The sequence below is a fragment of the Podarcis muralis genome, chromosome 2 (genome assembly GCF_964188315.1).
Source record: "Podarcis muralis chromosome 2, rPodMur119.hap1.1, whole genome shotgun sequence".
Classification (NCBI taxonomy): Eukaryota; Metazoa; Chordata; class Lepidosauria; order Squamata; family Lacertidae; genus Podarcis; species Podarcis muralis.
In genome coordinates, this window is record NC_135656.1 from 10,868,789 (window position 1) to 10,896,071 (window position 27,283).

Here is a 27,283-nt window from a genome sequence, read left to right on the forward strand (position 1 = left end):
GGAGGCCATGCATGAGTTCAGAGGGCCATATAAAGAGGCTTGGAGGAAGATTTGGTTGGTCCCTGGCTTGAGGTTTGAGATTCCCCACTCCCTGCCATAATGGTCTGGGAATACAGTCGTAGCCTGGTTGCCAAACAATGTATTCTGAGAGTCCTGCAGCCAATCAGAAGCTGCACTGGACATTTGGCTTCCAACAACCAGAACACACTCAGTTTTCAATTGTTTGGGAGCCGAAACGTTCAGCAACTAAGCCGTTTGAGATCCAAGGTACGACTGTACTGCCTTCAGTAAACAGTCTGGGAAAGACTCAGCTTAGAAATGGTGTGTGGATGAAGCAAATAATGTCAAGCTAACAAAAGTGATTAGTTTGGCTAGGTCAATAGTTCTTTGGCTAGATTCTAGTTGCCTTCAAGCTCCCAGAGCTGTTTCCCTCTCCCAATTCTGTAAATCGGTTGTGTGTTTAAAGAACAGCCTAGATACAGTCATAAGCACTTTTAAGTTCAGAAGCAATGGCATTTGTTCAGTTACAAATATGTATATGCGTTCATTTGCCATGTGGCTTGCAATAGACCGTGCTCCTCTGTTTGGGTAGCCTCAAAGCCTGAGGTGGAGGCTCCTTGAGTCTCCTTGAAAATAGTGCAGGGTTGCTTATTTTGGGTCTATTCAATCCCTGCAATTCCTCCCCCCAGAATCTGCTCTGTTCAGTCACTGGGGTTGTCTGGCTGGTTGTTTCGTGGTACCAGGAAGACTCCGCCATCTGCCGCGAGCTGCAGCACATACTCTTCAGGGGAGTAAGTGTTGCCAGCTTCGTCACGCAACATGCAAAAGACCTGGTGGTAGAGAGCCCCCAACTTTTGCTTGGTGAGCGCTAGGGTCCTGTTAAACTCTCCTCTGTCCTGTAGCAGCCGCTGCCGCTCGCAACTCAGCTCCTCCAGCTCCCGCTCCAAGTGAACCAGGGTCTCTAGCTTGCGCTTGCGGCAATTCTGAGCCGCCACTTTGTTCTTGCCGCGCCGGCGGATGTCTCTGATCAGAGCCAGCTGAGGTTCGCTCAGCGGGAAGCGTGTCACCAGCTCGTTGAAGTCGTCCACGGGCAGGTTGATGATCTTCTCGACTGGGAAGGGGATGTTCATGGCAAGGGCCCGCCGCTCGTCCCGACTGCCCACCAGCTCCCCACGTGGGCTCCGCCCTTTCTCCAAAGAATGTTCCAGGGGTGGGTTGGCGCAGGGCAACTCTGGCACAGGGGGCAACATTGGGTAGGGTGGTGCATGGTCCATGGGGTACAGTGGCGCATACTCTGCCCTCTCCAGCCCCTCTGCTTCTAGGGACTCTGCATCGCTGTAGTTAAGGGACAAGCCAGAGTCTGATTCCAAGTCCTCTTGGGGCTTGCAAGGGCCTTGTGGCCCATAGCAACTGGCCAAGTCCCTCTCCAGCACCATCCCTGGTGCCCCTTTACATTCGCCCAGAATGGCAGGTCCAGGAGGCTCAAGGGAGGACGAGATCAGCATGCCGGTGTAGCTGTAGACAGTGCAAGGGCCTGGCAGAGTTTCTGGGAAGGGGCGCTCGTATGCTGGAGCAGGATGGCTGTAGGAAATCGAACAGTCCCCCATCTCTGTGCACGGCCCATAGCTGGGAGGAGGCACCATTGGTTGTGCATGGCCGCATAAGGCAGGGTCATAGCAGCTTTCAGATGGCATCTCAAGGCCCTGCAGGGATGAGAGAGAGGTGCTGAGCACAGGCTTAAGAGTTCACACAGATTTCCCTGCATACAAGGGTGTAGAGTCACAGCTGAGGCTTAGGAGGAGGGAGACACCAATCAAGATCCAGAGTAAGGGTCAGCAAACGTTTTCAGCAGGGGGCCAGTCCACTGTCCCTCAGACCTTGTGGGGGGCCAGACTATATTTTTTTTTGGGGGGGTGAATGAATTCCTATGCCCCACAAATAACCCAGAGATGCATTTTAAATAAAAGGACGCATTCTACTCATGTAAAAACACGCTGATTCCTGGACCGTCCGCGGGCCGGATTTAGAAGGTGATTGGGCCGGATCCGGCCCCCGGGCCTTAGTTTGCCTACCTATGATCCAGAGATTCAGAAAGCAGAACTTAGAACCCAGGAATTCTGGCTCTTGTTCTAAGCTGTTTCCCGACTGCTGATCCCTTAAGTTCCAACTTCCATGCAAATGAACTCCTGTTCCCCCTCTCGGTTTAACTCCTTTGATTCCACCTACAGCTTCCGGTTCCTTTTCCAACAGAGGCCTCCGTAGGTAGCAGCTTTCTCCTAACAATTTGCTCTCCCCAGCCATCTATTTACCCAGCACGTTGCTCTTTGATGACTAAATAGGTGTTCCAGTCTGAGCATCCCTCAGTCACAACCCTCATCTACTCATTGGCACGCCCTTCTGCTGCAAAGCACACTATGCAGGGGCGGAAGAGGAGCGAAGGAGCCCCTGCGCAGGTGCCTACCTGGCGGAGATGGATGGGTTGATAGCATTCCCCCTAAGAACAAAAGGCCGATTCATCTCATCAGACAGATCCCGCATTGTGCACCGTTCCTCCCCACCTTGCATCTCCCCAGGGTCAGGTGCTGAATGGGGCAGTGTTGGGAGAGTCATCATGAAGGAGGCAACTGTACGCAATGGATACCTGCCACTCTGCAACTGACTTGGTCCACGCCTCCGTGGAGGACCTAAACCCCCATGCAGAGCTCCAACGCTGTCTAGGATGCTACATGTTCTTCTTTCCTCTCCCTAATAGCTCCTCCTCTTTCACGTTAGCTCTGAAGGAAACTCCACGGAGGTCAAGGAGACCTGCTCCCAGTCAAATGCAGAGAGGACTACCATCTTTGCTTCAGCAAAATGTTTCCATAGCAATACCAAAAAAAAAAAAAAAGTTGGACACCCTGTTGGTTTTCTCCCTGGACGCATTCTTTAGGAGCTGGGCTGTCACGCTCTTGCAAGACATGGGAGGGTTTCAATCTTGCATTCTTCTGAGGTTTTGCAAAAGGACAAATAATGATAAAAGGAAGGCAGCTCCCCCCACTTTGAAGCAGCAGGGATGAGTAATGGAAAAGGAGGAGGGAGAGTAGAGAGGAATGCCCTCCTTGAAGGGAATGGCTGGAGTTCTTTTAGGGGGCAAGGTTAAAGGTAAAGGGACCCCTGACCATTAGGTCCAATCATGGCCGACTCTGGGGTTGCGGCGCTCATCTCGCTTTATTGGCCAAGGCTCAGCTAACGGGTCATGTGGCCAGCATGACTAAGCCGCTTCTGGCGAACCAGAGCAGCACACGGAAATGCCGTTTATCTTCACGTTGGAGTGGTACCTATTTATCTACTTGCACTCTGATGTGCTTTCGAACTGCTAGGTTGGCAGGAGCAGGGACCGAGCAATGGGAGCTCGCCCCGTCGCGGGGATTCGAACCACCAACCTTCTGATCGGCAAGTCCTAGGCACTGTGGTTTTACCCACAGCGCCACCCGCGTGCCAAGGGACAAGGATACACTGCAGATATTCATTGGTGGTTTCACTTGCTAGTTTTATAATCTCCAATACTAATGCTGCAGATGATAGTGCTTCCATCTCCTCCTAAAGCTCTTTGCTAGCCTGAGCGGGAGAAAGACAAACAGGAAGCCAAGAGGGATAAGAAGGAGCCCTGTGGCCTTTCCCCTGGGGGGGGGGAGGGCTGCCCCTGCCCAAATGCCACAACCTTGTAGATAAGGTTACCAGACATCCCTGTTTCCCGGGGACAGTCCCCGGATTTACAAACCAGTCCCCATACAAAATCCATTGAAGCTGAAAAGTGTCCCCAGATTCATTGAAAAAAATCTGGTAACCTTAAAACTGCAGCAAAGGAAAAAGATCTCTCAATGCGTAGTTAAGGACTATTGTGACATCAGCAGCCAATCCCATCTCTGCCCCCTCTGTTATGTCACAGAACTTGAACACTGGTGGGGGGCATGCAAAGTGTTCATAGTACTTTCACTACTGTCTCTCAAGTAGCACAACTGCCTTGTTAAGGTAAGCCAATATGATCATCCCCCTATTGTAGGTGAGTTGTGCACATATCTCCTTTGTTGTCTCTGACATAATATACCGTATTTTCGCTCCATAGGGTGCACCAGACCATAGGGCACACCTAGTTTTTAGGGGGGGGGATAAAGGGGGGAATTATTTTTTTCCCCCAGCCCCAAAGAGCAAAGAAGCCAAGACAGCGAGTGGCTTCCTCTTTAGCCGCGCACAACCTCTCCGGCTGGGAGAGGCTGCGCGCGGCTTTGGCAAAAGCCAAGACAGAGCGGGATGGATCCCGCTAGCTGTCTTGGCTTTGTTTTTAGCCGCAGGGCTGGGGCGGGGGAAGCCCAAGCTTCCCCCTATCCCAGCCCCCAGAACGGCCTGGGAGCGAAGGCGAGCCTGCCTTCGCTCCATAGGACGCACACACATTTCCCCTTCATTTTTGGAGGGGAAAAAGTGCACCCTATAGAGAGAAAAATACGGTAAATGAGCAGCACAGCGTCCAGCAGAGGAAAATCCGGAACGTCACCCCACTTCGCCTGTTGGAACCTTGAAGAACTGCATCAGACTATGATTGATTGCTGCAGGATCTAGGAAATCTGGCTGCCCTGTCTTGCACCTTGGAGGAACTGCCTATAGGTTTACATTATAATACCTGACTACACCAGGAAGTTTTCCATGTGCATAGGGGACGCGGGTGGTGCTGTGGTCTAAACCACTCAGCCTTGGGCTTGCCACTTGGAAGGTCGGTGGTTCGAATCCCCGCAACGGGGTGTGCTCCCGTTGCTCGGTCCCTGCTCCTGCCAACCTAGCAGTTCAAAAGCACGTCAAAGTGCAAGTAGATAAATAGGTACCGCGCTGGCAGGAAGGTAAACCACATTTCCGTGCACTGCTCTGGTTTCTCCAGAAGCGGCTTAATCATGCTGGCGACATGACCTGGAAAAACTGTCTGCGGACAAATGCCAGCTCCCTTGGCCAGTAAAGCGAGATGAGCGCCACAACCCCAGAGTCGTTGAGACTGGACTTAACTGTCAGGGGTCCTTTACCTTTTTTTACTCTGGTGCATATACTTTAGCATAAGTAATAGCAATTGATGTGGGTTGTATCTGTCAAGAAATCCTTGCTCACTTGCTTCCCAGTTATTCCAATTCACAGGATGACATTTAAGGTGTCTAGCAGTGAAAGGTGTTGGGAGGGGGGACTCAAGGTTTGATTTACATTGGAGATGGCCCCTCTCCCTCTGTGCCAGTGAATGTCTGTCACCTTTCCAAGTCTTCTGAAAGCTTTCCCCTGTTCAGCTGAGAAATGTGACATTGGCTCTCATTGGTCAGAAGGAGCCAGATGTCACCAAATCCAATTCGGGCTCAGAGAGTCCTTTAAAAACTACTTCTGGCCCAGAGATGGAAGGAAGACAAAGTCACAACTAGAGAAGAATGGCTGATAAAGATGATGGATTACGTTGAAATGGTGAAAATGACCAGGAAAATCAGAAATCAAGAAGATAGAAATTTTACTAAGGAATGGGGAAAAATTATAATTCTATCTTGGAGAACACTGTAAACAACTAAAAACTTTGGCAGGATTGTAACACTTGTAATGAAACAAGAACTATGGGAAAACACGGATTTTTAACAAAAAGGAGAATTTTATAAGATGCAGTTGAAAAAAGATTCAAGTGGTAGATGTGTTGGTCTGATGCAGTAGAAATATATAAACAAATAAAAAAATTGTCTAGTAGCACCTTAAAGACCAACTAAGTTTGTTCTTGGTATGAGCTTTCATGTGAAAGCTTGGTATGAGCTTTTAATACAGTGGTGCCCCGCAAGACGAATGCCTCGCAAGACGGAAAACCCGCTAGACGAAAGGGTTTTCCGTTTTTGAGTTGCTTCGCAAGACGAATTTCCCTATGGGCTTGCTTCGCAAGACGAAACGTCTTGCTAGTCTTGCGATTTTTTCCCCGCTCCCCCCCCTTTTCTAAGCCGCTAATAGCCTTTTAGCAGCTAAGCCGCTAAGCCTTTAATAGCCGCTAAGCCGCTAAACCGCTAATAGCGCTAATCCGCTAAGCCGCTAATAGGGTTGCTTCACAAGACGAAAAAACCGCTAGATGAAGAGAATCGCGGAACGGATTCTTTTCGTCTTGCGAGGCACCACTGTATCTGAAGAAGTGTGCATACACACGAAAGCTCATGCCAAGAACAAACCTAATTGGTCTCTAAGGTGCTGTGGGTTAAACCACAGAGCCTAGGGCTTGCCGATCAGAAAGTTGGGAGGTTCGAATCCCCACGACAGGGTGAGTTCTTGTTGCTCGGTCCCTGCTCCTGCCAACCTAGCAGTTCGAAAGCACGTCAAAGTGCAAGTAGATAAATAGGTACTGCTCTGGCGGGAAGGTAAACGGTGTTTCCGTGCGCTGCTCTGGTTCGCCAGAAGTGGCTTAGTGGCCACATGACCCAGAAGCTGTACGCCAGCTCCCTTGGCCAATAAAGTGAGATGAGCGCCGCAACCCCAGAGTCGTCCATAACTGGACCTAATGGTCAGGAGTCCCTTTACCTTTACCTAAGGTGCTACTAGTTGAAAAAAGGAATGTTGACAGAACTCATGGAGGGGCAGAGGGAAGTCCAAGGGAATCCTTTGTATGTATGATTATGATTATTATTTGAATATAAATGTAAACTGTAAAAATCAATAGAAAATTGGGGGGGGGGGGGAGAAAGTCCTTTAAAAAAAGGCTGCCCTATGCAGCATTCTCCCATCCCATCATCAGGGGTACAGACCTTGACCACTCACTGGGAAACTGACCATCCTCACTACTTACTCATAAGTAGATTGAGAGCACTGTAGTGTTAGTAAATAGGTTAGAATTCGTCAAAAATTGGAGTGACTGGGTTCTTTTTGTTTTTTGGTATTCTGTTTGAACATTTGCCTTACTGTCTTATTTGGGTAAAAATTATGAGAGAGGCAAACAACAGTATCTTCAGTGTGGGAGTCTGCTATAAACCTCCAAAGCCAGACAAAACATGGGATGACGTCTTATTATAGCAGATTACCAAACATTCAGAGATATAGTAGTCATGGGAGACCTCAGCTGATATCCGTCAGGACTCGAACTCTGCCAAAAAAAATGTAAGGTCCAACAAATTTCACAATTGCCTTGCTGAAAATTTCATTTCCCAGAAGGTGGAAAAAGCAACAAGAGGATCAACTCTCTTGGACCTGATCCACACCAACGTAGTGAGAAGCTTGGGTGGAAGTGACCTACTGGGATCCATTATGCAAAGGGAGGGGAAAGCTGGATGTGGTCAGATGCACAAACTCTGGATTTTAAGAAAACAGATTTTTAAAATCTTAAGGAACTACTGGGTGAGATCCCTTAGTCAGAAATACTCAGAGAGATTAAGATGGATGGGAGTTTCTTAAAAGGTGATATATTGAAGGCACAGTTGCAAACAATTACGACAAGAAATTGAAGGAGGCGGCAGCTAAAGAAAGCAGTGTGGCTGCATAGGGAGCTTTCAGATGGGCTGGTGGGCTCTGGATGTTTTGACTACAATCCCTATCAGCATTGGGACTGATAGGAGTTACAGACAAAACATCAGCATGGTGAAAGCTGAGATCCAGCATTTGTTCTTCAGTTGGAGAGACAATGACTTTCTGGGATAGCAGTGGGACAGAGAGTTCTTCGTGCAGTAATCACATGCCCTTTCTCCCCTCTTGTTCGCTTCCAATCCCCACCAATTGCTAATTGCAGCGAAAACCTTCTCTTAGCTGCTGCCTTGGCCAGTTTAAGTAACTCCATGCCATCATCTCCATAAAGTTGTTCCCGATCTCAACTGCAACCTGCCTGCTTATCTGATACACATTACCTGATACATTGTGTATCATCTGACCCATCTAATGCAATTATTAAGTTTGCAGATGACACCACCATAATGGGTTTAATAACAGGTGGAGACGAATCAGCGTATAGAGGGGAGGTCCAAAAAATATCTACATGGTGCTTAGGGAACAATTTGCACCTTAATATCAGCAAGACAAAGGAGATGGTGTTGGACTTTCCGAGGAAGAGAGGAGAACTAGCCCCGCTGTACATCGGGGAGGGCTGTGTGGAAAGAGTCTCTTCCTTTAAATTCCTAGGAGTTTATCTCAGTGAAGACCTTACTTGGAAAATAAATACAACCCAGGTGGTTAAGAAAGCCCAACAGAGACCCATCTCCTCAGAGTATTGTGGAAGAACGATGTCAATCAACATTTGATGATCTCCTTCTACTGGTCAACAATAGAAAGTGTCCTTTCATACTGCATCATGGTGTGGTATGCTGGTTTGACATCATCTGATAGGAAGTACCTACAGAGGGTGGTGAATACAGCACAAGATATTATGGACTGTCCCGTGAATCCGCTGGATGAAATAGCGGAAGAACGTTGCCTCAGGGATGATTCACACCCTGGCCGGCACTTTCTTGATCTCCTGCCCTCGGGCAGAAGATATAGAAGCATGATTAGTCGCACCAACAGGGTAAAGAACAGCTTCTATCCGTGGGCTGTTAGGCTGCTGAATGAAAAGATAACAACAGGCAACTGACTTTCAGGTTTGGTGTGTGTGTGTGTCAGTAAACGAGGGGAATTAAGACTAAGAGAGCTGAGTGGGGGGTGCTCGTGTAATCTCACTGTATACAAGTTGTACAAGTGACAATAACGCATTTCAAATTACCTGCAGTTCTGAGATGGACAGGATTTCTTGCCAGGTGAGCTCCATTTCTCCTTGGGGGCCAAGCTCCCCGCCTGCCAGGGGATTGTGCAAGGGGAGGAAGGTTCCCCGAGCCCATCCTTGCTGGGGTGGGAAAGGGGGCATTTTGTCAGGCCGGGCCCTGCCCAGCCTCTGCTCCAGCTGGGTCCCCCCAAAATCAGCCGTGGCAGCAAAGTTCTGCAATGCAAAAAGAGAAAACGGAGTGAGATGGAACTCAACCACTGTGAATCTTTCATAGGAAGAAGCTGTTGGTCTATCTAGCTCCATTGTTATGTACTGAGTTGAATAGGATCCAAAATGCAGCAGTCTGATTGCTATATTTTGGATCCTATTGTTCTAGGACCAGTCTGACTGCAGCTGTTTGGAAGCATACAGCATACAGCTGTTTGGAAGCAGCCTAAATGAAGCACGGCCTTCCGAAAAGGGGAGCAGGGGTAAGAGACCATGAAGTCCACAGCTAAAATGACCTAACTGCACATCAGGGCAATGTGAACCAAGTGCGTGCCTTAGCACACTTCCCAGAATCCTTTGCAACTATTTAAGGATGTTCCTTGGCAGGTACAGTGACGTGGCAGCAGTATCTGAAAGGTGAACATTGGAGAACCACTCATTTGCGCATCAAATCTATTTCAGTGTACAGCGGTACCTCAGGTTAAGTACTTAATTTGTTCTGGAGGTCTGTTCTTAACCTGAAGCACCACTTTAGCTAATGGGGCCTCCTGCTGCCACCTTGCACGATTTCTGTTCTCATCCTGAAGCCAAGTTCTTAAACCGAGGTACTATTTCTGGGTTAGCGGAGTCTGGAACCTGAAGCGTATGTAATCTGAAGCATATGTAACCTGAGGTACCATTGTACATAACAACAACAGTTAAAAATAATAACCAGCTTTTGTTTCAGAGATGGGGGGGGGGGGCTGAAATAAAACCACAACCCACACCTTCCACCCAGAAGAAAAATGCCACTACAGTGGTACCTCAGATTACATATGCTTCAGGTTACATACACTTCAGGTTACAGACTCCGCTAACCCAGAAATATTACGTCGGGTTAAGAACTTTGCTTCAGGATGAGAACAGAAATCGCGTGGCAGCAGCGGGAGGCCCCATTAGCTAAAGTGGTGCTTCAGGTTAAGAACAGTTTCAGGTTAAGAACGGACCTCCGGAATGAATTAAGTACTTAACCCGAGGTACCACTGTATATGGGAAACATGTAATGAACCTGGGCAATGAAAATGGCAGATGAAAATGGACTGAATTAGATGTGAACACAGCTCTAGAGTTTGTGGAAGCACTTGGGTTAGCAGCCAGCAAGGTTAGTGGTAGACAGCAACCTGTGTTTTGGGGTCAATTTCCTATAAACCTTTCACACACACACACACCGCTCCATGTCTTAGTCCCAGCTTGGCATGGGTGGGACTGCCCATCTGGTCCTTGATAAAACTCCCTCTGCTCCCCACATGTTCTTACCTCAGAGCTGGCTCTGTGAATCTGCAGCGTGCAGCTGCCTGGATTAGACATTCATGAAGCCACGAGGGTGCCCAACTCTGTTTCTGCAAGGGAAAGATAAACAGCCTTCTTATAAGCCACAGAGTGTTTGCCCTGGAGAGAAGGGCTGGGGTTTGGGGGCTCTCTGGACTGGTAAGGCAGCAGGCCAAGAAAAAAATGGGCAGAGATCAATACAGGGAGGCAGAGCCATAGCTATGGGGATAGTGGGGTAGCCAAGTATTTTTGCCCTGAGTGTAGCCTCCAGAGGGGTGTCATTGAGGCTCCGTGTGTGGGGGGGTGTGTGGGTGTGTGTGGGTGTGTGTGTGGGTGTGGCTTTTCTATTTTTGCTTTTGCCAAACTGGGTCTTTGACTCAGGTGAAATAAAGCCTAGTTTCTCCCCTGCAGGGTGGTTAAAGAGAGAATGTTTCTGGGAATTTGGTGGGATAGGGCAGGGCAAGATTTGTCTTCCTACTTCTTGTGTACTAAGTTGAATAGGATCCAAAATGCAGCAGTCTGATTGGTCCTAGAACAATAGGATTCAGAATGCAGCAGTCTGATTGGTCCTAGAACAATAGGATTCAGAATGCAGCAGCCTGATTGGTCCTAGAACAATAGGATCCAGAATGCAGCAGCCTGATTGGTCCTAGAACAATAGGATCCAGAATGCAGCAGTCTGATTGGTCTGCAGGAGCCACCCAATCCAACTCTGGGTGGAAGTGAATCCGCAACCTGATTGGCCTACAGGAGAATCCCAGAATTAGCCAATCACGTGGGGCCCATTGTGTAAATAATGTATATAAAGCAGACATTTCAGGGGAACTTCCATTCCTCACTACTCTGAGCTGAATAAAGAGCATGAAATCCACACTTGACTCCAAATATATTTCACCACTGCCTTTTCGTTTCTTTATTTCTTTCTTTTTTGCCTTGGAGACTGGATTTTTCATGTTAGTTTTTTAATTTGTATATTGCCTTTCTACATTACGGTACCCAAGGCAGCTGACAAGCCTATTATGCAACGATACCCAAATACATCATTGTGCACCTAAAAACACTGGTGGAACAGACTCAGTTCTGTCTGGCCCTGCCATCCTCATTAAGAGTGCTGTACTTTGGTTGGCGAAGACCTGGGTTCAATCCCTTACTTGGGCTGGTTCCTCAACTTGCCTATTCTTGTGACTTGAATTTAATTTTAGCTGCTTTTGATATTGCAGTTTAAATTGTTGAAACCTGTCGAAGGACCTGATGTTAAAGGGCAGGTAAAAAACTGGAACAGTGGCCAGCCTGATACAACTTAGAGAAGTCCACAAGCAGGGCAGAAGAACGAAAGACCTCCATCCACACACACACCGTCTTATTGGTCCACAGCACCTGGTGTTCAGAGGCATCGAAACTGGATTTTTGCACTAAGGAAGTGTGGAAATGCAGGAAAGAAATGATTAATGGAATGACAGGTAAACACACCACAAGCAGATCTGGGTGAATGCAGGATAAATGCTCATTATGACAGGGGTCAGCAAAATTTTTCAGCAGGGGGCCAGTCCACTGTCCCTCAGACCTTGTAGGGGGCCAGAATATTTTTTTGGGGGGCGGATGAAAGAATTCCTATGCCCCACAAATAACCCAGAGATGCATTTTAAATAAAAGGACACATTCTACTCATGTAAAAACATGCTGATTCCTGGACTGTCCGCGGGCCAGATTCAGAAGATTGGGACAGATCCGGCCCCCAGGCCTTCGTTTGCCTACCCATGTTGTATGATCACCATGCAAACAAATCAGGATAAATGCTCAGCGAAGGCTGAATATAATAATCCACATAAGCTTTGTGCAAGCAAATAAGGATGAACGCTTTAGAAACAGACTGTCTGAGGTAGTCCTGAGGCCGCTTTCCTATGTCCCTGCGAAAGTAGAAAGCAGCCCCAAAGATACTGCCCCATAAAGTGTTAAGATTCCACAGCCCAGACTGCTCTGCTCCTGCAGCGGCTTCCAAGATGAGAAAGTACCCGCCTGCTCATTGCGCATGTGCCCACGATGCTGTCAGAGTTGATTTATGACCCCGCAAAGGCAATCTGGAGAAGCAGATTGGTTGTGTCTGGGTTGCACCAGCAGCAGCCCTTCTGACTGGGTGCCAGCCCTGAATGAAAGAGGATCATTGGGAGTTCTTGCTTCTTCCATGATTACCATCAAAGGCTGATAACAATGGAATGCAGCTGTTTCTGGGGTATGGCGAGGCCACATCCACAGAAGAAGAATCTTTCTTTAAGCACAGGGATCCCCAGCTGAACCGTATTCTCCGCCATGTCTATGTACAGTGGTACCTCGGATTAAGAACTTAATTCGTTCTGGAGGTCTGTTCTTAATCTGAAACTGTTCTTAACCAGAGGTACCACTTTAGCTGGGATGCAGGTGGCGCTGTGGGTTAAACCACAGAGCCTAGGGCTTGCCGATCCAAAGGTCGCTGGTTCGAATCCCCGCGACGGGGTGAGTTCCCATTGCTCGGTCCTTGCTCCTGCCAACCTGTCAGTTCAAAAGCACGTCAAAGTGCAAGTAGATAAATAGGTACCGCTCCAGCGGGAAGGTATACGGTGTTTCCGTGCGCTGCTCTGGTTTGCCAGAAGCGGCTTAGTCATGCTGTACGCCGGCTCCCTCGGCCAATAAAGCAAGATGAGCGCCGCAACCCCAGAGTTGGCCACGACTGGACCTAATGGTCAGGGGTCCCTTTACCTTTACCTTTTACCACTTTAGCTAATGGGGTCTCCCACTGCCACCGCACGATTTCTGTTCTCACCCTGAAGCAAAGTTCTTAACCCGAGGTACTATTTCTGGGTTAGCAGAGTCTGTAACCTGAAGCGTCTGTAACCTGAAGCGTCTGTAACCCGAGGTACCACTGTATATCCTGTGATTCCAGGCAACCGCACACTGAGAAAGCCCAGGAATGCTTCGTTGGCTACTGGATTTCTGAGAATCTCAGTACTGTACCAAGCTTTTTTTTCCCCTCCAAAAAACCCCGCTAAGTTACTAGACCTTATGGTTGCAAAAGTATGCTTAAAAATAAGTGGGCGAAATTTCATCAGAAGCCTGAGGAGCTGTTGAATAAGATTTCCTGTGGTTAAGGGTGGAAATGTACCACTCCCCTTGATTAACAAAAGAATGAATTTTGCAACATTCGTTCGTCCCTGTGTTTGCACATGGAATATGCACAGTCCTGTGTTCCCAGGCCTCTTCTCCCCTTTTGAGCCATAAAAACACAACCCCAGCTACAATATATCACACCGTAGCGGGCAAGGCTGTGGCCAGGTGGCTTTTGCCGCTGCTCCCTCTGCTGCCCAAGCACAAAGGCTGCGTACATAATAATAATAATAATAATAATAATAATAATAATAATAATAATAATTTATACCCCGCCCTCCCCAGCCAAGGCCAGGCTCAGGGCGGCTAACAAGCAATAAGAAAAACAAGTTGAATGAATACAACTTAAAAACAAGATTAAAATACAACATTAAAATATTGAGACATTAAAATATTAAAATGTAGCCTCATTGCAGGAGGAGAAGGAAAGGAAAAAAGAAAGAGAGGGAGGGAGGGAATCAAATTGGCTCCAAGCCAAAGGCCAGGCGGAACAACTCTGTCTTACAGGCCCTAGAAAAAGAAATCAGATCCCGCAGGGCCCTGGTTTCATGAGGCAGAGCGTTCCACCAGGGGCCAGTGTTGAAAAGGCCCTGGCTCTGGCTGAGGCTAATCTAACTTCCTTAGGGGCCAGGACCACCAGGGTGTTGCTGTTTATGGACCTTGAGGCTCTCCATGGGGCATACCGGGAGAGGCGGTCCCATAGGTACGAGGGTCCTAGGCCGTGAAATTACCAGCTTGAAATGCAGTTAGGTCGTCCTTTTCCCCCATTCGATTTGAAGCTGGTTTAGGGAGAGATCCAGTATTATCTCAGAAATGAGAAGATAGATATAATTTGTGGCTAGCACCATGTGCACTATCATTTCCCATAGCAGTGGTGGAAGTGTGCTGGGTGTAAATGAGAGGCTGCACAGTGTTGACGGGCAATTTCAAGGCCCCTCTCCTTTCTGGATCTTCAAACCAGACTTGGGCAGGACAGCTCTTCACACACCCTAACAGCCCTTCAAACCAGCCTCAAATAAATTCAGTGGATTCCCCTTGTAGATCATACAAATTAGCAGCCTGCTTGGAAATTGCCATTCATTCCAGGAAGAAATTAAAATTTGGTGGAGGGGGGGATGGGAGTGAGAGTCAGGCATGTCGGCTCTCTCTGGGGCCAACCTCTAAGTCAGGGGTCAGCAAACCTTTTCAGCAGGGGGCCAGTCCACTGTCCCTCAGACCTTGTGGGGGGCCAGACTGTATTTTGGGGGGGAATGAACGAATTCCTGTGCCCCACAAATAACCCAGAGATGCATTTTAAATAAAAGCACACATTGTACTCATGTAAAAACACCAGGCAGGCCCCACAAATAACCTAGAGGTGCATTTTAAATAAAAGGACACATTCTACTCATGTAAAAACATGCTGATTCCCAGACATTAGTCAGAAACCACCCTTAGCCATGACTAACTTTTGCTGGATTGAGCCTACTGTTTCAAAATGTTGTTGCCCACTCCAGAGCCTGGTGGATTACTAACCTATCTATATTTCTGCAGGAAGCTGGGAGGGGAAGCATATGCCAAGAAAGATAAAATACAGAGTGGGACCATGTCAGTACTTCCTGCTCATCCAAGGATTTGAAATTCCTCCTCTAAGGAAGGTACACGCAGGGACAGCAGAAACGTCTTAGGCAGCCGCATGCTGTGTTCGCTCCTGCTTGCCAGGTGGCTGAATTGGGAAAGTCACTGAACCTTGTCTGGCTGGCTGGCATCTTTGAGAGGACTGAGAAAACCTGTGTGCTAAAGCAGGGATGGGAAACCTCAGACCACGTATGGACGTGGCCCTCTAGTCCTAGCTCTCTGGCCCTTGGGACTCTCCACAGACCACACCCTCCAACCAGTCTTCCTTTGCATGTTTTTGCCTGGCTGGAATTGTCCTTGAATGCTGGCAACGCATAGAAAGTAGCCTACTGTATAAAGGTAAGTAAAGGTAAAGGGACCCCTGACCATTAGGTCCAGTCGTGATCGACTCTGGGGTTGCGGCGCTCATCTCGCTTTACTGGCCGAGGGAGCCGGCGTAAAGCTTCTGGGTCATGTGGCCAGCATGACTAAGTCACTTCTGGCGAAGCAGAGCAGCACACGGAAACACCGTTTACCTTCCCGCCAGAGCGGTACCTATTTATCTACTTGCACTTTGACATGCTTTCAAACTGCTAGGTTGGCAGGAGCAGGGACCGAGCAATGGGAGCTCACCCCGTCGCGGGGATTCGAACCGCCGACCTTCTGATCGGCAAGTCCTAGGCTTTGTGGTTTAACCCACAGCGCCACCCGTATAAAGGTAGAATTCACATTAATTGCTCTCCCCACTTTCCCCTCTATCCCTACACACCGGTCTGACACGTGGCCCCTAGCTGGTTGCCTAGAAGACAGTGTGACCATTAAACCCATCCACTGTCAAGATGGAAGATTATCATCATCATTATTTATTTTTATGCCACCTATCTGACTGGGTTCCCCCAGCCACTCTGGGCGGCTTCCAACAAATTAAAACACAATACAACATCAGACATTAAAATCCTCCCTGAACAGGGCTGCCTTCAGATGTCTTCTAAAAGTCAAATGGTTGTTTATTTCCTTGACATCTGATGGAAGGGCATTCCACAGGGTGGGTGCCACTATCGAGAAGGCCCTCTGCCTGGTTCCCTGTAACCTCACTTCTTGCAGTGAGGGAACCGCCAGAAGGCCCTCGGAGCTGAATCTCAGTGTCCGAGCTGAACGATGGGGTGAAGATGCTCCTTCAGGGCCAAAGCTGTTTCGGGCTTTAAAGGTCGGCACCAACACTTTGAATTGTGCTCGGAAATGTACTGGGAGCCAGTGAAGATCCTTTAGGACCGGTGTTCTATGGTCCCGGAGGCTGCTCCCAGTCACTAGTCTGGCAGCCATGTTCTGGATTAGATGTAGTTTCCAAGTCACCTTCAAAGGTAGCCCTATGTAGAGCGTGTTGCAGTACTCCAAGCAGGAAATAACCAGCCCATGAACCACTCTGGCGAGACAGTGCGTGAGCAGGAAGGGTCTCAGCTGGTTTACCGAATGGAGCTGGTAGACTGGCTTATCTATGGGGACATAGCCACAACTTTCATGTTACTATTGTGACCACTATTGGCCATTGCCAATCAGAACAGAGTAGAAAATAGCCCAAGGGTTCCCTTTGGACTGCAACATGCTGCTGACACAACAATAGTTCATCATCGCTGGAGTCATCCTGGACCGCCTACAAATCCTTCTCCTTTATTATATGTCAGGTGATGATTTTCCAGTGTTACCACATTATTGCCTTTTGGGGGAGCGCCCATGCGCTATACCACAACGAAAGTGGAACAATAATCATCGTCTTACTTGTAGGCCGCCTTTCCATAGTTAAAACCATGCTCAAGGCGGCTTACGATGCGAAAAGATTTACATAATTACAAACATAGCAAAAGTAGTCATAAACCATGAAGTAAAACACACCAGAAAGTACACAACCCAACTGAACAATCTCCACATAATATCTGAAAATAAAGATACAAAAAAAGTATACATAGCAGCAGCACAACCCCCTAACCAGGCTTCCTCAACCTCGGCCCTCCAGATGTTTTTGGCCTGCAACTCCCATGATCCCTAGCTAGCAGGACCAGTGGTCAGGGATGATGGGCACTCTCAAAACATCTGGAGATCTGAGGTTGAGGAAGCCTGCCCTAAACAATATCTCAGCTCAAGAGAGTGTTCAGCGGCTTCAGCTTTCGTAGCTGGAGTCAGTCAGTCAAAAACAGAAATTTAGCCTAGTTTGGGACCACCAATTGCACTGTAGTAAAATCGCACCACGTGACTGCAATCAGCTAATAATAATTTAATGATAATTTCATTATTTCCACCTCGCCCATCTGGCTAATGCATCTTATGCTATGTAAGGCTTTAAAAAATTCAATTTCCTTGCCAACAGAAAGGGAGAGGGATTAGGCAGAACTATTAAAAACCACAGTCTACTCGTGTGATTGAAGTGCAGGGATTTGGGCATCTTTTTCAAAGCAATTGTTATCTGAAATATTGCTCTTCCAACCCCTCCCTCCCCACTGCCAAGAATATTTGTGGTATGAAAAGTTCCAAGATTTGGTTAACATCAAGAAATATAAACCTATTTAAAAATAACTATGAAAAAAATTTGGCTTGAGGTAAAAAGAAATTTAGAAATATGGAGTAGAATGAATCTTTCATTGTTAAAAGTTCCAAGATTTCAGGGGGATGTCATGGGATTGCACTGATTGGAGGTGAAGCAGTACGCTCGCCCCAAAACTTTTGCAGGTGTAAACAGTATCGGAAGTGGGGTCAACGGTAGCCACCCCAGCACCATCGTAAGCACAAATCTCCATGAAAGCACAATGGAAAAGACATCTGTGCTGGTCCACTACACATCTCAGGCCAGACTCGCAGTCTTTCTCAACCTGTGGGTCCACAGATGTTGTTGAACTACAACTCCCATCACCCCTAGCTAGCAAGGCCAGAGCTCAGGGATGATGGGAGTTGTAGTCCAAGAACATCTGGGAACCCACAGGTTGAGAACCACTAGGCTGGAGTCTTCAAGCCCAGTAGCCTTTGTATGTGTGTGTGTTGCATTTGTGATGCCCCCACCCTCCGTTGATTTGAGCCATCCATCCCTCTGGCCATGCTCTCCAATGTAACTGTGGTGCGCTCCTTCTCCCTGGGGACATTTATGGTGTGTGATGCGCTCATAGGCAAAGTACTGTTATTGTGGGAGGCCCCAAGGATCTGAAACTGCTCTGCTCTCTTCCTCCCGCCCACCCCACCCCGGAACCTCTCTCTGTGGTCTGCTATCGCCTCTCGCCCTTTGCTTTTCCCGTGCGCATTTCGACAGAGACTGGCCCTGCAATTTCCGATCCTCTGCTGGGATGTTGCATAAGAAGAAGAGGGGAAAAAACCCCACACCCAGAGCTCCTGAGACACCTCAAGTCTTCTGAGGCCAACGGTGGTGATGGGGGAGAGAAAATGCATTAATATGAGCAAGGCTTCAGCAGGATTTCTAAACTACAAATTCCTCAGCTTGTTTCTCCCATCCCAACAATAGGTAACCTGGCAAGTTAGGAAAAGGAAGAGGCGATGGAGGATGCCAAAACTGCCAGCATTATGGGTGCAAAATGGAATCACCAAATGCAGATGCAGAATACCTCTGAACACCAGATCTTGGGCCCAAACAACAGGGGATGAGCATTTGTGTTATGTGTCTACCAAAATCTTTTGACAATGACGTGAGGCTAGACTCAGTAAGGTGGCTCTTAGTTCTTGTTGACTTGTGGCATTCATTATCACATGGTGTGCTGGTTGTTCCCTAGGTTGGTTTTTTTAAGTGTTGGATTAAACCCGGTGTGAGGAACCTTTGGTCTTCAAAGGTTCAGATGTAGCCCTACAAGTCTCTTTCTCCAACTCTCAGGAAGAAGAAGAAGAGTTTGGATTTGATATCCCGCTTTATCACTACCCTAAGGAGTCTCAAAGCGGCTAACATTCTCCTTTCCCTTCCTCCGCCACAACAAACACTCTGTGAGGTGAGTGAGGCTGAGAGACTTCAGAGAAGTGTGACTGGCCCAAGGTCACCCAGCAGCTGCATGTGGAGGAGCGGAGACGCGAACCCGGTCCCCCAGATTACGAGTCTACCGCTCTTAACCACTACACCACACTGGCTCTCCCCAGGCTACTACCCCTCTCCCCAAGCCCCCAGGCCACACGCCTCTGCTTCACGCCCTGTGTATTTCTGCCTGGCTGGAATGTGTTACTGAACTGCGATCATGCCTCTCACTTGCCTGGAAGGAAGACAGAGGGGTGTGGATGTATGTTGAAACCTCTGGCTTTTGCATGGCTGAAAATCAGCCGGTAGAAAGACGAGTTGCACTACTTGCTCTGCCCATTTTTGATTCTGGCCGATCATGGCACACAGCTTTACTCAGGACAGATTGTGGCCCTCATGCTAAGCAAGGTTCCTCCATTCTAAACAAGCTCATCTCTGGTCCAACCAAAGATCCCCCGAATGGGGCAAGCCTTCCCTTCCCACTTCTCAGAAGGTGGTGTACCAGCCACACCAGGCGTTTGGAAATGCCCCATGGCTCTGTCATAAACCCATGCTTTGCATGTCTGAGCTGCCAGACTCAACCCCCAATGTCTGCAGTTAAAACAGGTGGGGGGGCCTGCGGTCCTTCCTAATGCTGCTGAACTACAACTCCCATCATCTCTGACCATTGCACATGACAGCTGAGGCTGATGGGAATTGGAGAGAGTCCAGCAACAACCAGAGTCGTGTTAGCAGGGTCTAGTTATAGGTGATGGGGAAAACCTCTCCTGGCTTGAGACCCTGGAGAGACAATACCAAGGGCCACATTCCCTTCTGTGAAGCCTTTCAGGGGCCATATCATTCCAGAATGGTAGGCGAAGCTGTAGGTGGAGCCGTGAATGTAATTTTTACCTTTGTATAGTAGGCTAGTTTGTACATACACACTCAAACAACTCTATCTTCCATCTGGACAAGCAAAAGGCACCATCAGAGATCAAGAACACTTTCCAGCCAGGCCAAACCATCTGCGGTGCAAAGCCGTGGCAATGAGTGGCGCAGAGAGTGGACTTGTGGCCTGAGAAGAGTTCTGAGATCTCCACCCCTGCCCTAGACACACATGTAGAGCCTTTATTCAGGTGGAACCTGCTTATAATGGCCCCAGGTGTGTAAGATCTGAATTACCTGTGTGTGCTTGGTGCACACGTACCCACAGTTACATATAGGACCCACACATTGATAGGAGGGAATGACTCCAACTCTGTCGCCAGGGCAGAAAGCGAAGCAGCGCAGAGAGTTCTGTTGCCAGAAAGCAGCTATAACGCTGGCTAAAATGTATAGAACAAAAAATGAACTGTAAGGAAATGTAAGGAAAAGGAAGGTACTTTTTACCACATGTGGTGGACATGTAAAGAGGTAAAAGCTTTCTGGGAAATGATATATAATGAGTTAAAGAAAATGTTTAAAAACACTTTTGTTAAAAAACCAGAAGCTTTCTTATTGGGTATAGTGGGTAGAGAGCTACTGAGACAAGATAAAAAATTGTTCTTATACGCAACAACTGTGGTAAGAATTTTGTTAGCCCAAAGATGGAAACAACAGGAGTTACCAACAAAAGAAGAGTGGCAGATGAAGTTGATGGACTTTGCAGAACTGGTGAAAGTGACAGGAAGAATCCGGAACCAGCGAGATCAAGCATTCCAAAAGGACTGGGACAAATTTATATTATATTGGAAGGACAACAGTAAGCAATTAACATCATTAGCAGGGTTATCTGAAGATTTGTAAGATGAAATTGCTACCTGTTCAGGTTGAGTGATATAATATTTTAGGTAATGATATAACAAGGATGGGTCACGGGTGGCGCTGTGGGTTAAACCACAGAGCCTAGGACTTGCCGATCAGAAGGTTGGCGGTTCGAATCCCCGCGACAGGGTGAGCTCCCGTTGTTCAGTCCCTGCTCCTGCCAACCTAGCACTTCGAAAGCACGTCAAAGTGCAAGTAGATAAATAGGTACCACTCCGGCGGGAAGGTAAACGGCATTTCCGTGCGCTGCTCTGGTTCGCCAGAAGCAGCTTAGTCATGCTGGCCACATGACCCAGAAGCTGTACGCCGGCTCCCTCGGCCAGTAAAGAGAGATGAGCGCCGCAACCCCAGAGTCGGCCACGACTGGACCTAATGGTCAGGGGTCCCTTTACCTTTTATAACAAGGATAGGAAACGAAGCGAAATGTAAAGATGTAAAGTTTAATTTTGTAAACCAACAGACGGGAGGGAGGGAAGTTCTTAGGCTCAGTTGAGCCAAAGAGATAAAATAAAAGGGTAGAATGTTACGTAATGTGATTATATGTGAAACCAATAAAAATCATTTACAACAGAAAGCAGATACAACGCAAAGACTTCTGGTTCTATCCAGGAGAGGGCATTAGATTGAGAACACGTGTACATGCATACATGAACACACACATGTGTTATTCATATTTCTATCTGGAATATACACGCACGGAGAAACACACACATATTTTGGAATGTTCCCATAACACCCAGGTAACAGTGGTCCTGAAGGAAGCGTGTGTGTGCTGCCCATCTCCACCAACACAGATTGGGCAGGGAGTAATTTGTGGTGCTATTGACAGATGCCGCTGCACACAACACAGGAGGAAACAGCATGGCAGAGAGGAGTGATATGGTACACAAAGATCAGAAGAAGGCTGCTCAGGAGAAGTTAAAACTTCCATGTTAACAGAGGGACCTCCAAACACACACACACAAAGTCACATTCCTATTACACAATGACACCTCTGGCAAGCAGGTTGACTAGACAGTTTGGATCATGTAGATTAATGCACCACCACAAACCATAAAGGGGAAATAAACAAGGTCCAAACTTCCCTCCCCTGTACACTTAACATGTAAAATAGGAGCTGTCGGAGCTAAAACCAAAACGCCACACATCCTGAAAGTCCCTTTGCTCTGGAAGCCCTTATCCCAAACTGCAGATGAGGGGTTGGGAGCGCATGTAAGGCACTCTGAACATGCTCAAAGGCACTCCTTTTTATTCCTGCCACCTTCCAAGGAGCTTAGGGTGGCCTTTTAGCATAACATCAACACATCTGCTAGCCTGAGGGAGAAGGGTACTGGTAAAATCCTCCTTACGACTTGCCAGGACCATACTGCCAGGAGCCAAGCTACAATTTTAAGGAGGGTTGAAAGCAGTTTGAGAGAGGTTTTGCTTTATACAATGCACACAAATGTTCCTTTTTGCCTGCTGCTGCTGCCTCTGGATAAATAAGTTTTGCAGGTTTCTGAAATAAGAAATAACTTCTTCAGCAGAGGCAAAAGGGCAATGATACAAATAAAACAATTTAATATATATTTATGTATATAAGCAGTGCTTTTTTCTGGGGGGACGGGGACGCATACCCCTAAACTTTTTGAAAATCTTTGTGCTTTTGTCCATTTACTGTATTTATTTTCCCCGATTTGAACTATAATGTGGTGATTTTCTTGAGTCAAAATGAGAGTACCCCTAAACATTTTTTTTTGTAGAAAAAAGTACCATATATAAGTCTCTCTCATTCTTTCTCCCTCTCTCTCTTTCTCTGTGCGTATTTGTGTCTTTCTCTCCACCATGCAAACAAACACTACCATCTCTCTATCTCTCTAGTCAACGTTATTCAAAATAACTTGGTTAAAGGTAACCCTCGGGACTTCATAGCTAAGCAAGGCTTTGAATCTCACACGCAAATCCAGTGCTCCACTACATTCCTCTGGCTCATGTGCCTCACGCATTCCCAGACTCAAGAGACATATTTTCTATAGGGCGTTTGTGATGATTTGTGTTCGTGCTGCTGTCAGGGCTGTCAGACACAACCCCACCTTCAATACTATTTGTTTCTGCAAAAGCGTTTGGGCAGTTATACTGCTTCATTTCCCACCAGTACATGCGCTGAAATCCCATAACTTTTCATACCACAAAAATCTAAGGGATCGGGTTGTCTCACTTTTATTACATGACAGCCCCTCCAGACAGCAATAGCACTGGGAAAGCATCATATGTGTAATAAATGGATCTCTTTTCCTATTGACATCAGGCAGCAGCCTTCACTGTTCTCTTTGCTAAAAAAATGCTTTTGTTTAGAAAAGGCTAGCTGGCACGTGTTTTAATTGTGTGTTTTTTAGCTTGTTGATTTCTATTGTTTTTGAGTGGTTTAAATAGTTGTTTTTAACTGGTTTTTCCACTTATTTTTAAACTTATTCCTTTTTTCTAAACTGCTTTGATGCTTTATGGCAATCAAGCAGTAAATATTGTGAAATAAATAAGAAAATCACAGCTAATAAAGCAGAATAAGACCACCACCAACACCCTGTTATTGTGTCAGGAACATGCTGCAAGAAAGCACCCCAAATAAAACATCAGTCTGGAGGGACCCTGAGCCACAACACCCAAATCCAATACCTGCACCTCAGCCCTGGATTCAAATTAACCCGGGGTGGCTCATTCCAGAGAGAGCTGGCCGGCTACACACTTCCCTAAACAACTTCCACCTATCGTGGACCCAAAAGTTTGTGTTTACTCCAGGATTCCCACAGGTCATCTTGCATCATAATATGGGGGGGAAATGCCTTCACAAGCATGCATGAAGCAATTGCATACCCCAGCTCAAGAAGTATGGGGATGTTTCCTTTTGCAAATGCCCAACTCCCCACTCCCGCTGTTATAACAGCTGTGACAGCCACTTTCTTTCATCCTCACACAGGCTGGTTGTGCTGGCTTGCAACACAAATGTACACGCACAAGACCTGGATTAGGTAAAGGATGTTTCTCTTCATCTGTGTGGTTCTGTATTGCTGGGTTGTGTTTGTGCACAAGGCTGCTTGTTGCTGGCTTGTTTGCAAGTGAACCTGCGCACTTCAAAAATGCCCGTGCAGAATGAACGGGTGCAGGGTGTGTGTGTGTGTGTGGCAACAACTGCAGCAAGGAAAGGCTAGTTTACAAATATTTTGCAGCAAGCAAATACACACAGCCATTTAACATCCTAACCCAGAGTCTAAAATTACCTCTCTGCCCCACAGGAGAATGCTGCAGCCTAATGCCATAGTCAGACCATATATTCAAAGTCGCGGGGAATACTGGGAACTGTAGTTTCTTAAGGTTGCTGGGAACTTTAGCTCTGTGAGATCAGAACCCTTCACAAACTACAGTTCCCAGGATTCTGTGCAACCATTAAAGAGGTGCAATAGTGCTTTAAGAGCATGGTGCAAATGTGACCTTGGTGTGCGCCATTTGAATGTACAAATGTTCTGCTCCCTTCCACCCCTGGGGTGCAGGAAATAATTACATTTTCCCTTGCAAAATGAGACACAGTTGCTCAGAAAAAAGAGACTCGACGGGAACAAGCCATTAAGGTTCCTGATCAAAACACCCCATAAAACGCACCTGCAACTTCAACACTGGATAAGGGCAGCTTCTGAGGGAAAGAAGCTTCTTTGCTCCTCATTATGAGACGTGAACACAAAAAAGTCCCTGGAGCCCATGTTGTATGAGTTCAGTCCTTCTGAAAAAGCTACCTGCCCAAAATAGTGAAGGACCTGACATGGAGGAGGCAGAGAGCCTGAGGGACTTCTGTCAACAACCAGAGTTTTCTGGGGGTGGGTAGAGGGAGCGATTTGAAGGTGATGCCTATCTACCCCATGGGCCAGGGAAATGGCTGGCCCTAGAATTTCTAACATTCATTTGGGAAAGGGGGGTGCTCCCATAGGAAGAGCGGCTCGGTTTGAGATCCTGCCCCCTCTTCTTGCTCCTGCTACAGCCTTCACCCCTCTCTCTCACCTGGCCACGCAACCAAGGAGACAAATAGCCCCCGCCTCGCTAGAGAGGGCTGCAAACAATGGTACCCTTTGAGGCAGTGGCGGCATGGCTTCTTACCTGCAGGAATTCCTAGCTGCCTGGGCCAGGTGTGCAGCCGGAGAGGGTGGACGAGGAAGCAAAAAGGGGAAAGGGTCTCCTCTGGGATGTGCAGGAGAAAGGACCCCCCCAGTTTTCCAAGCGGTGGGTGCCGTTTTCCCTTGACGGGCTAGGACTGCTCGAAAAGGGCCCTCAAGGAGCTTCCATCGCTGCAGCAGTCGGTCCCACAGACTCCAGGTGGCCAGAGCTGTACAGTGCGTGTCCCGCCTCGCCTCGCTGGGGGCTGCTGATATTACATAACAGGAGCCGCCCCTGTGCAAGGGGCAGGGAAACCACAGGGCCGGTGGCGGCGATGGCTCAAGGGTTTTCTTCCCTCCCACAAAGCCTTGTGTTGCACCCTGCCTTTCCAAGAAAGGCCACAGAGCCGTCTCCTATCTGCACTTACAGAGCTCGAAGGAAGAGAGTCCACAGAACACCACAAACACACACACACACACACCACACAAAGGAAGAAAACTAGAGAGAGGGTATCTGCCGCTCCGAGGCTACCCTGGCACAAACATACCCTGCAAACAGATATAAACGAACAGGGATGCCAGAGAACGGAATAAAACAAAAGGGAAGACAAGCAGGAGTACACGCAAGACGGCGCTTCAATACACAGCACAGGGCCGGCTCTGTCATTAGGTGGGGTTAGGCAGCTGCCTCAGGCGGCAGATGATGAGGGGCTGGGAGAAGATGGAGTGGTATGTGTCATACGGCCTGCCCTGCGCCCCCTAAACTAGCCTGCTGCACCCAAGTATAGTGGCGGGTGATCTCTCTCGCCTCTTGTCGGTTTCTGTATATGGAATTGGTGGAGGTGGTGAGGCGCCATCTTGTCCTTTGCCTCAGGCGGCGGAATGTCTTCCACTGGTCCCGAATGTGCAGGTCACACTCATGTTGTGACACAACCTAAGTGTTCCCACCTGGAAGGAATAACTGGATGCAGCGTGAGAAAGTTCACGACAAACGCTCCACAGGGACACACTGCAAGATGGTGCTGGGCGTGAGGAGAGGTTACATTTCAGATACAAGGTCGCCATTTAAGAAACACACAAAGAGAACCAGAGGTTGTAGCTATGCTACAAACCTGAGGAATTTTTTTTTTTTAATGCTTTAAGTGTTCTTGGGGTTTCTTGAGAATGGTCGTTTTGTGGCAATGCTAAGCATTCCTGGGTGAACGTCTTAATCCTGTCATGGGGTTACAGTTCCCAGGGTTTCTTGAGGGAAACCATGACAGTGCACTAGATTACAGTAATAGTGGAGACATACCCACCCAGTTCCATGCCATTCTCACTGTCTTGCACATATCTTTCTCTTTCGCTCACTATCTTCCATGCTCTCATAAGCTTGAAAAAAGAGACAAGGCATGTATTTTTGTAAACTAAGAAATCTATTCTTAGATTCCTAAGAATTTTTGTAAACTAAGAAATCTATTCTTCTGCTCACTTGAAACCAATCAGGGGTCAGCAAACTTTTTCATCAGGGGGCTGATCCACTGTCCCTCAGACCTTGTGGGGGGCCGGACTATATTTTGAAGGGGGGGGGGGATGAACGAATTCTGTTCTACTTGTTTAATATTATTTTAAAAGTCGGTTGAGAGTTCCACCTGCAGTTGTCCCACCTCCTTCTGCATCTGGCCCTGCCCAACACGGAAACCCAGAGGGTTGTCCATGAGGAAACATGGCCCACTCTGGCTAACAAAGGTTCCCCACTCTTGCTATAGAGGGATGTGGGTGGCGCTGTGGGTTAAACCACAGCGCTTAGGACTCCCGTTGCTCAGTCTCTGCTCCGGCCAACCTAGCAGTTCGAAAGCACATCAAAGTGCAAGTAGATAAATAGGTACTGCTCCGGCAGGAAGGCAAATGGCGTTTCCGTGCGCTGCTCTGGTTCGCCAGAAGCGGCTTAGTCATGCTGTATGCCGGCTCCCTCGGCCACTAAAGCGAGATGAGCGCCACAACCCCAGAGTCGGTCACGACTGGACCTAATGGTCAGGGGTCCCTTTACCTTTTACTCTTGCTATAGGGCAACTCTCATGGCAGCCACTCAGATGGATAAAACCCATTCCATAAGTTGCCTCCTTTCGTCAGGTTGCATGTTTACAAAGCAGGATGCCATCACAATGTAGGGAAATTGTATGACCCGGGCAGAATCGCTGCAAAAATATCTGTAGTTTGCCATGATTGGGGAACGGAAGGTGGCAGAGTGTGTGTGTTTGGGGGCAGGAATGGGCAGCTGAAATAAATCCTAGGATGGAACGCATTTCTCCTGCTCAAGGTCCTTTTCCCACCCTGTGCTGCCAAACATAAAGGTAAAGGTAAATGGACCCCTGACTAGTCGTGGCCAACTCTGGGGTTGCGGCGCTCATCTCGCTTTATTGGCCGAGGGAGCCGGCGTACAGCTTC

General features: G+C 47.8%; 1 protein-coding gene across 3 annotated transcripts; it reads right to left on the reverse strand.

The window, feature by feature from the left end:
* Positions 1-477: 477 nt before the first annotated feature.
* On the reverse strand, positions 478-25,216 carry NFE2 (nuclear factor, erythroid 2). Of its 3 annotated transcripts, XM_028709044.2 has the most exons (5): positions 24,861-25,216; positions 11,582-11,637; positions 10,214-10,296; positions 8,711-8,923; positions 478-1,703 (listed from the first exon to the last, which is right to left on the reverse strand). In XM_028709044.2, the coding sequence occupies exons 3-5, from the start codon at positions 10,262-10,264 to the stop codon at positions 702-704; spliced, it is 1,266 nt and encodes a 421-aa protein (XP_028564877.2). In that variant the 5' UTR covers positions 10,265-10,296; positions 11,582-11,637; positions 24,861-25,216; the 3' UTR covers positions 478-701. The 3 variants fall into 3 exon arrangements, with proteins under 3 accessions (XP_028564877.2, XP_028564870.2, XP_077779991.1); XM_028709037.2 differs by lacking the exon at positions 11,582-11,637; XM_077923865.1 differs by lacking the exons at positions 11,582-11,637; positions 24,861-25,216 and adding an exon at positions 24,372-24,834.
* Between the last annotated feature and the right edge of the window lie 2,067 nt (positions 25,217-27,283).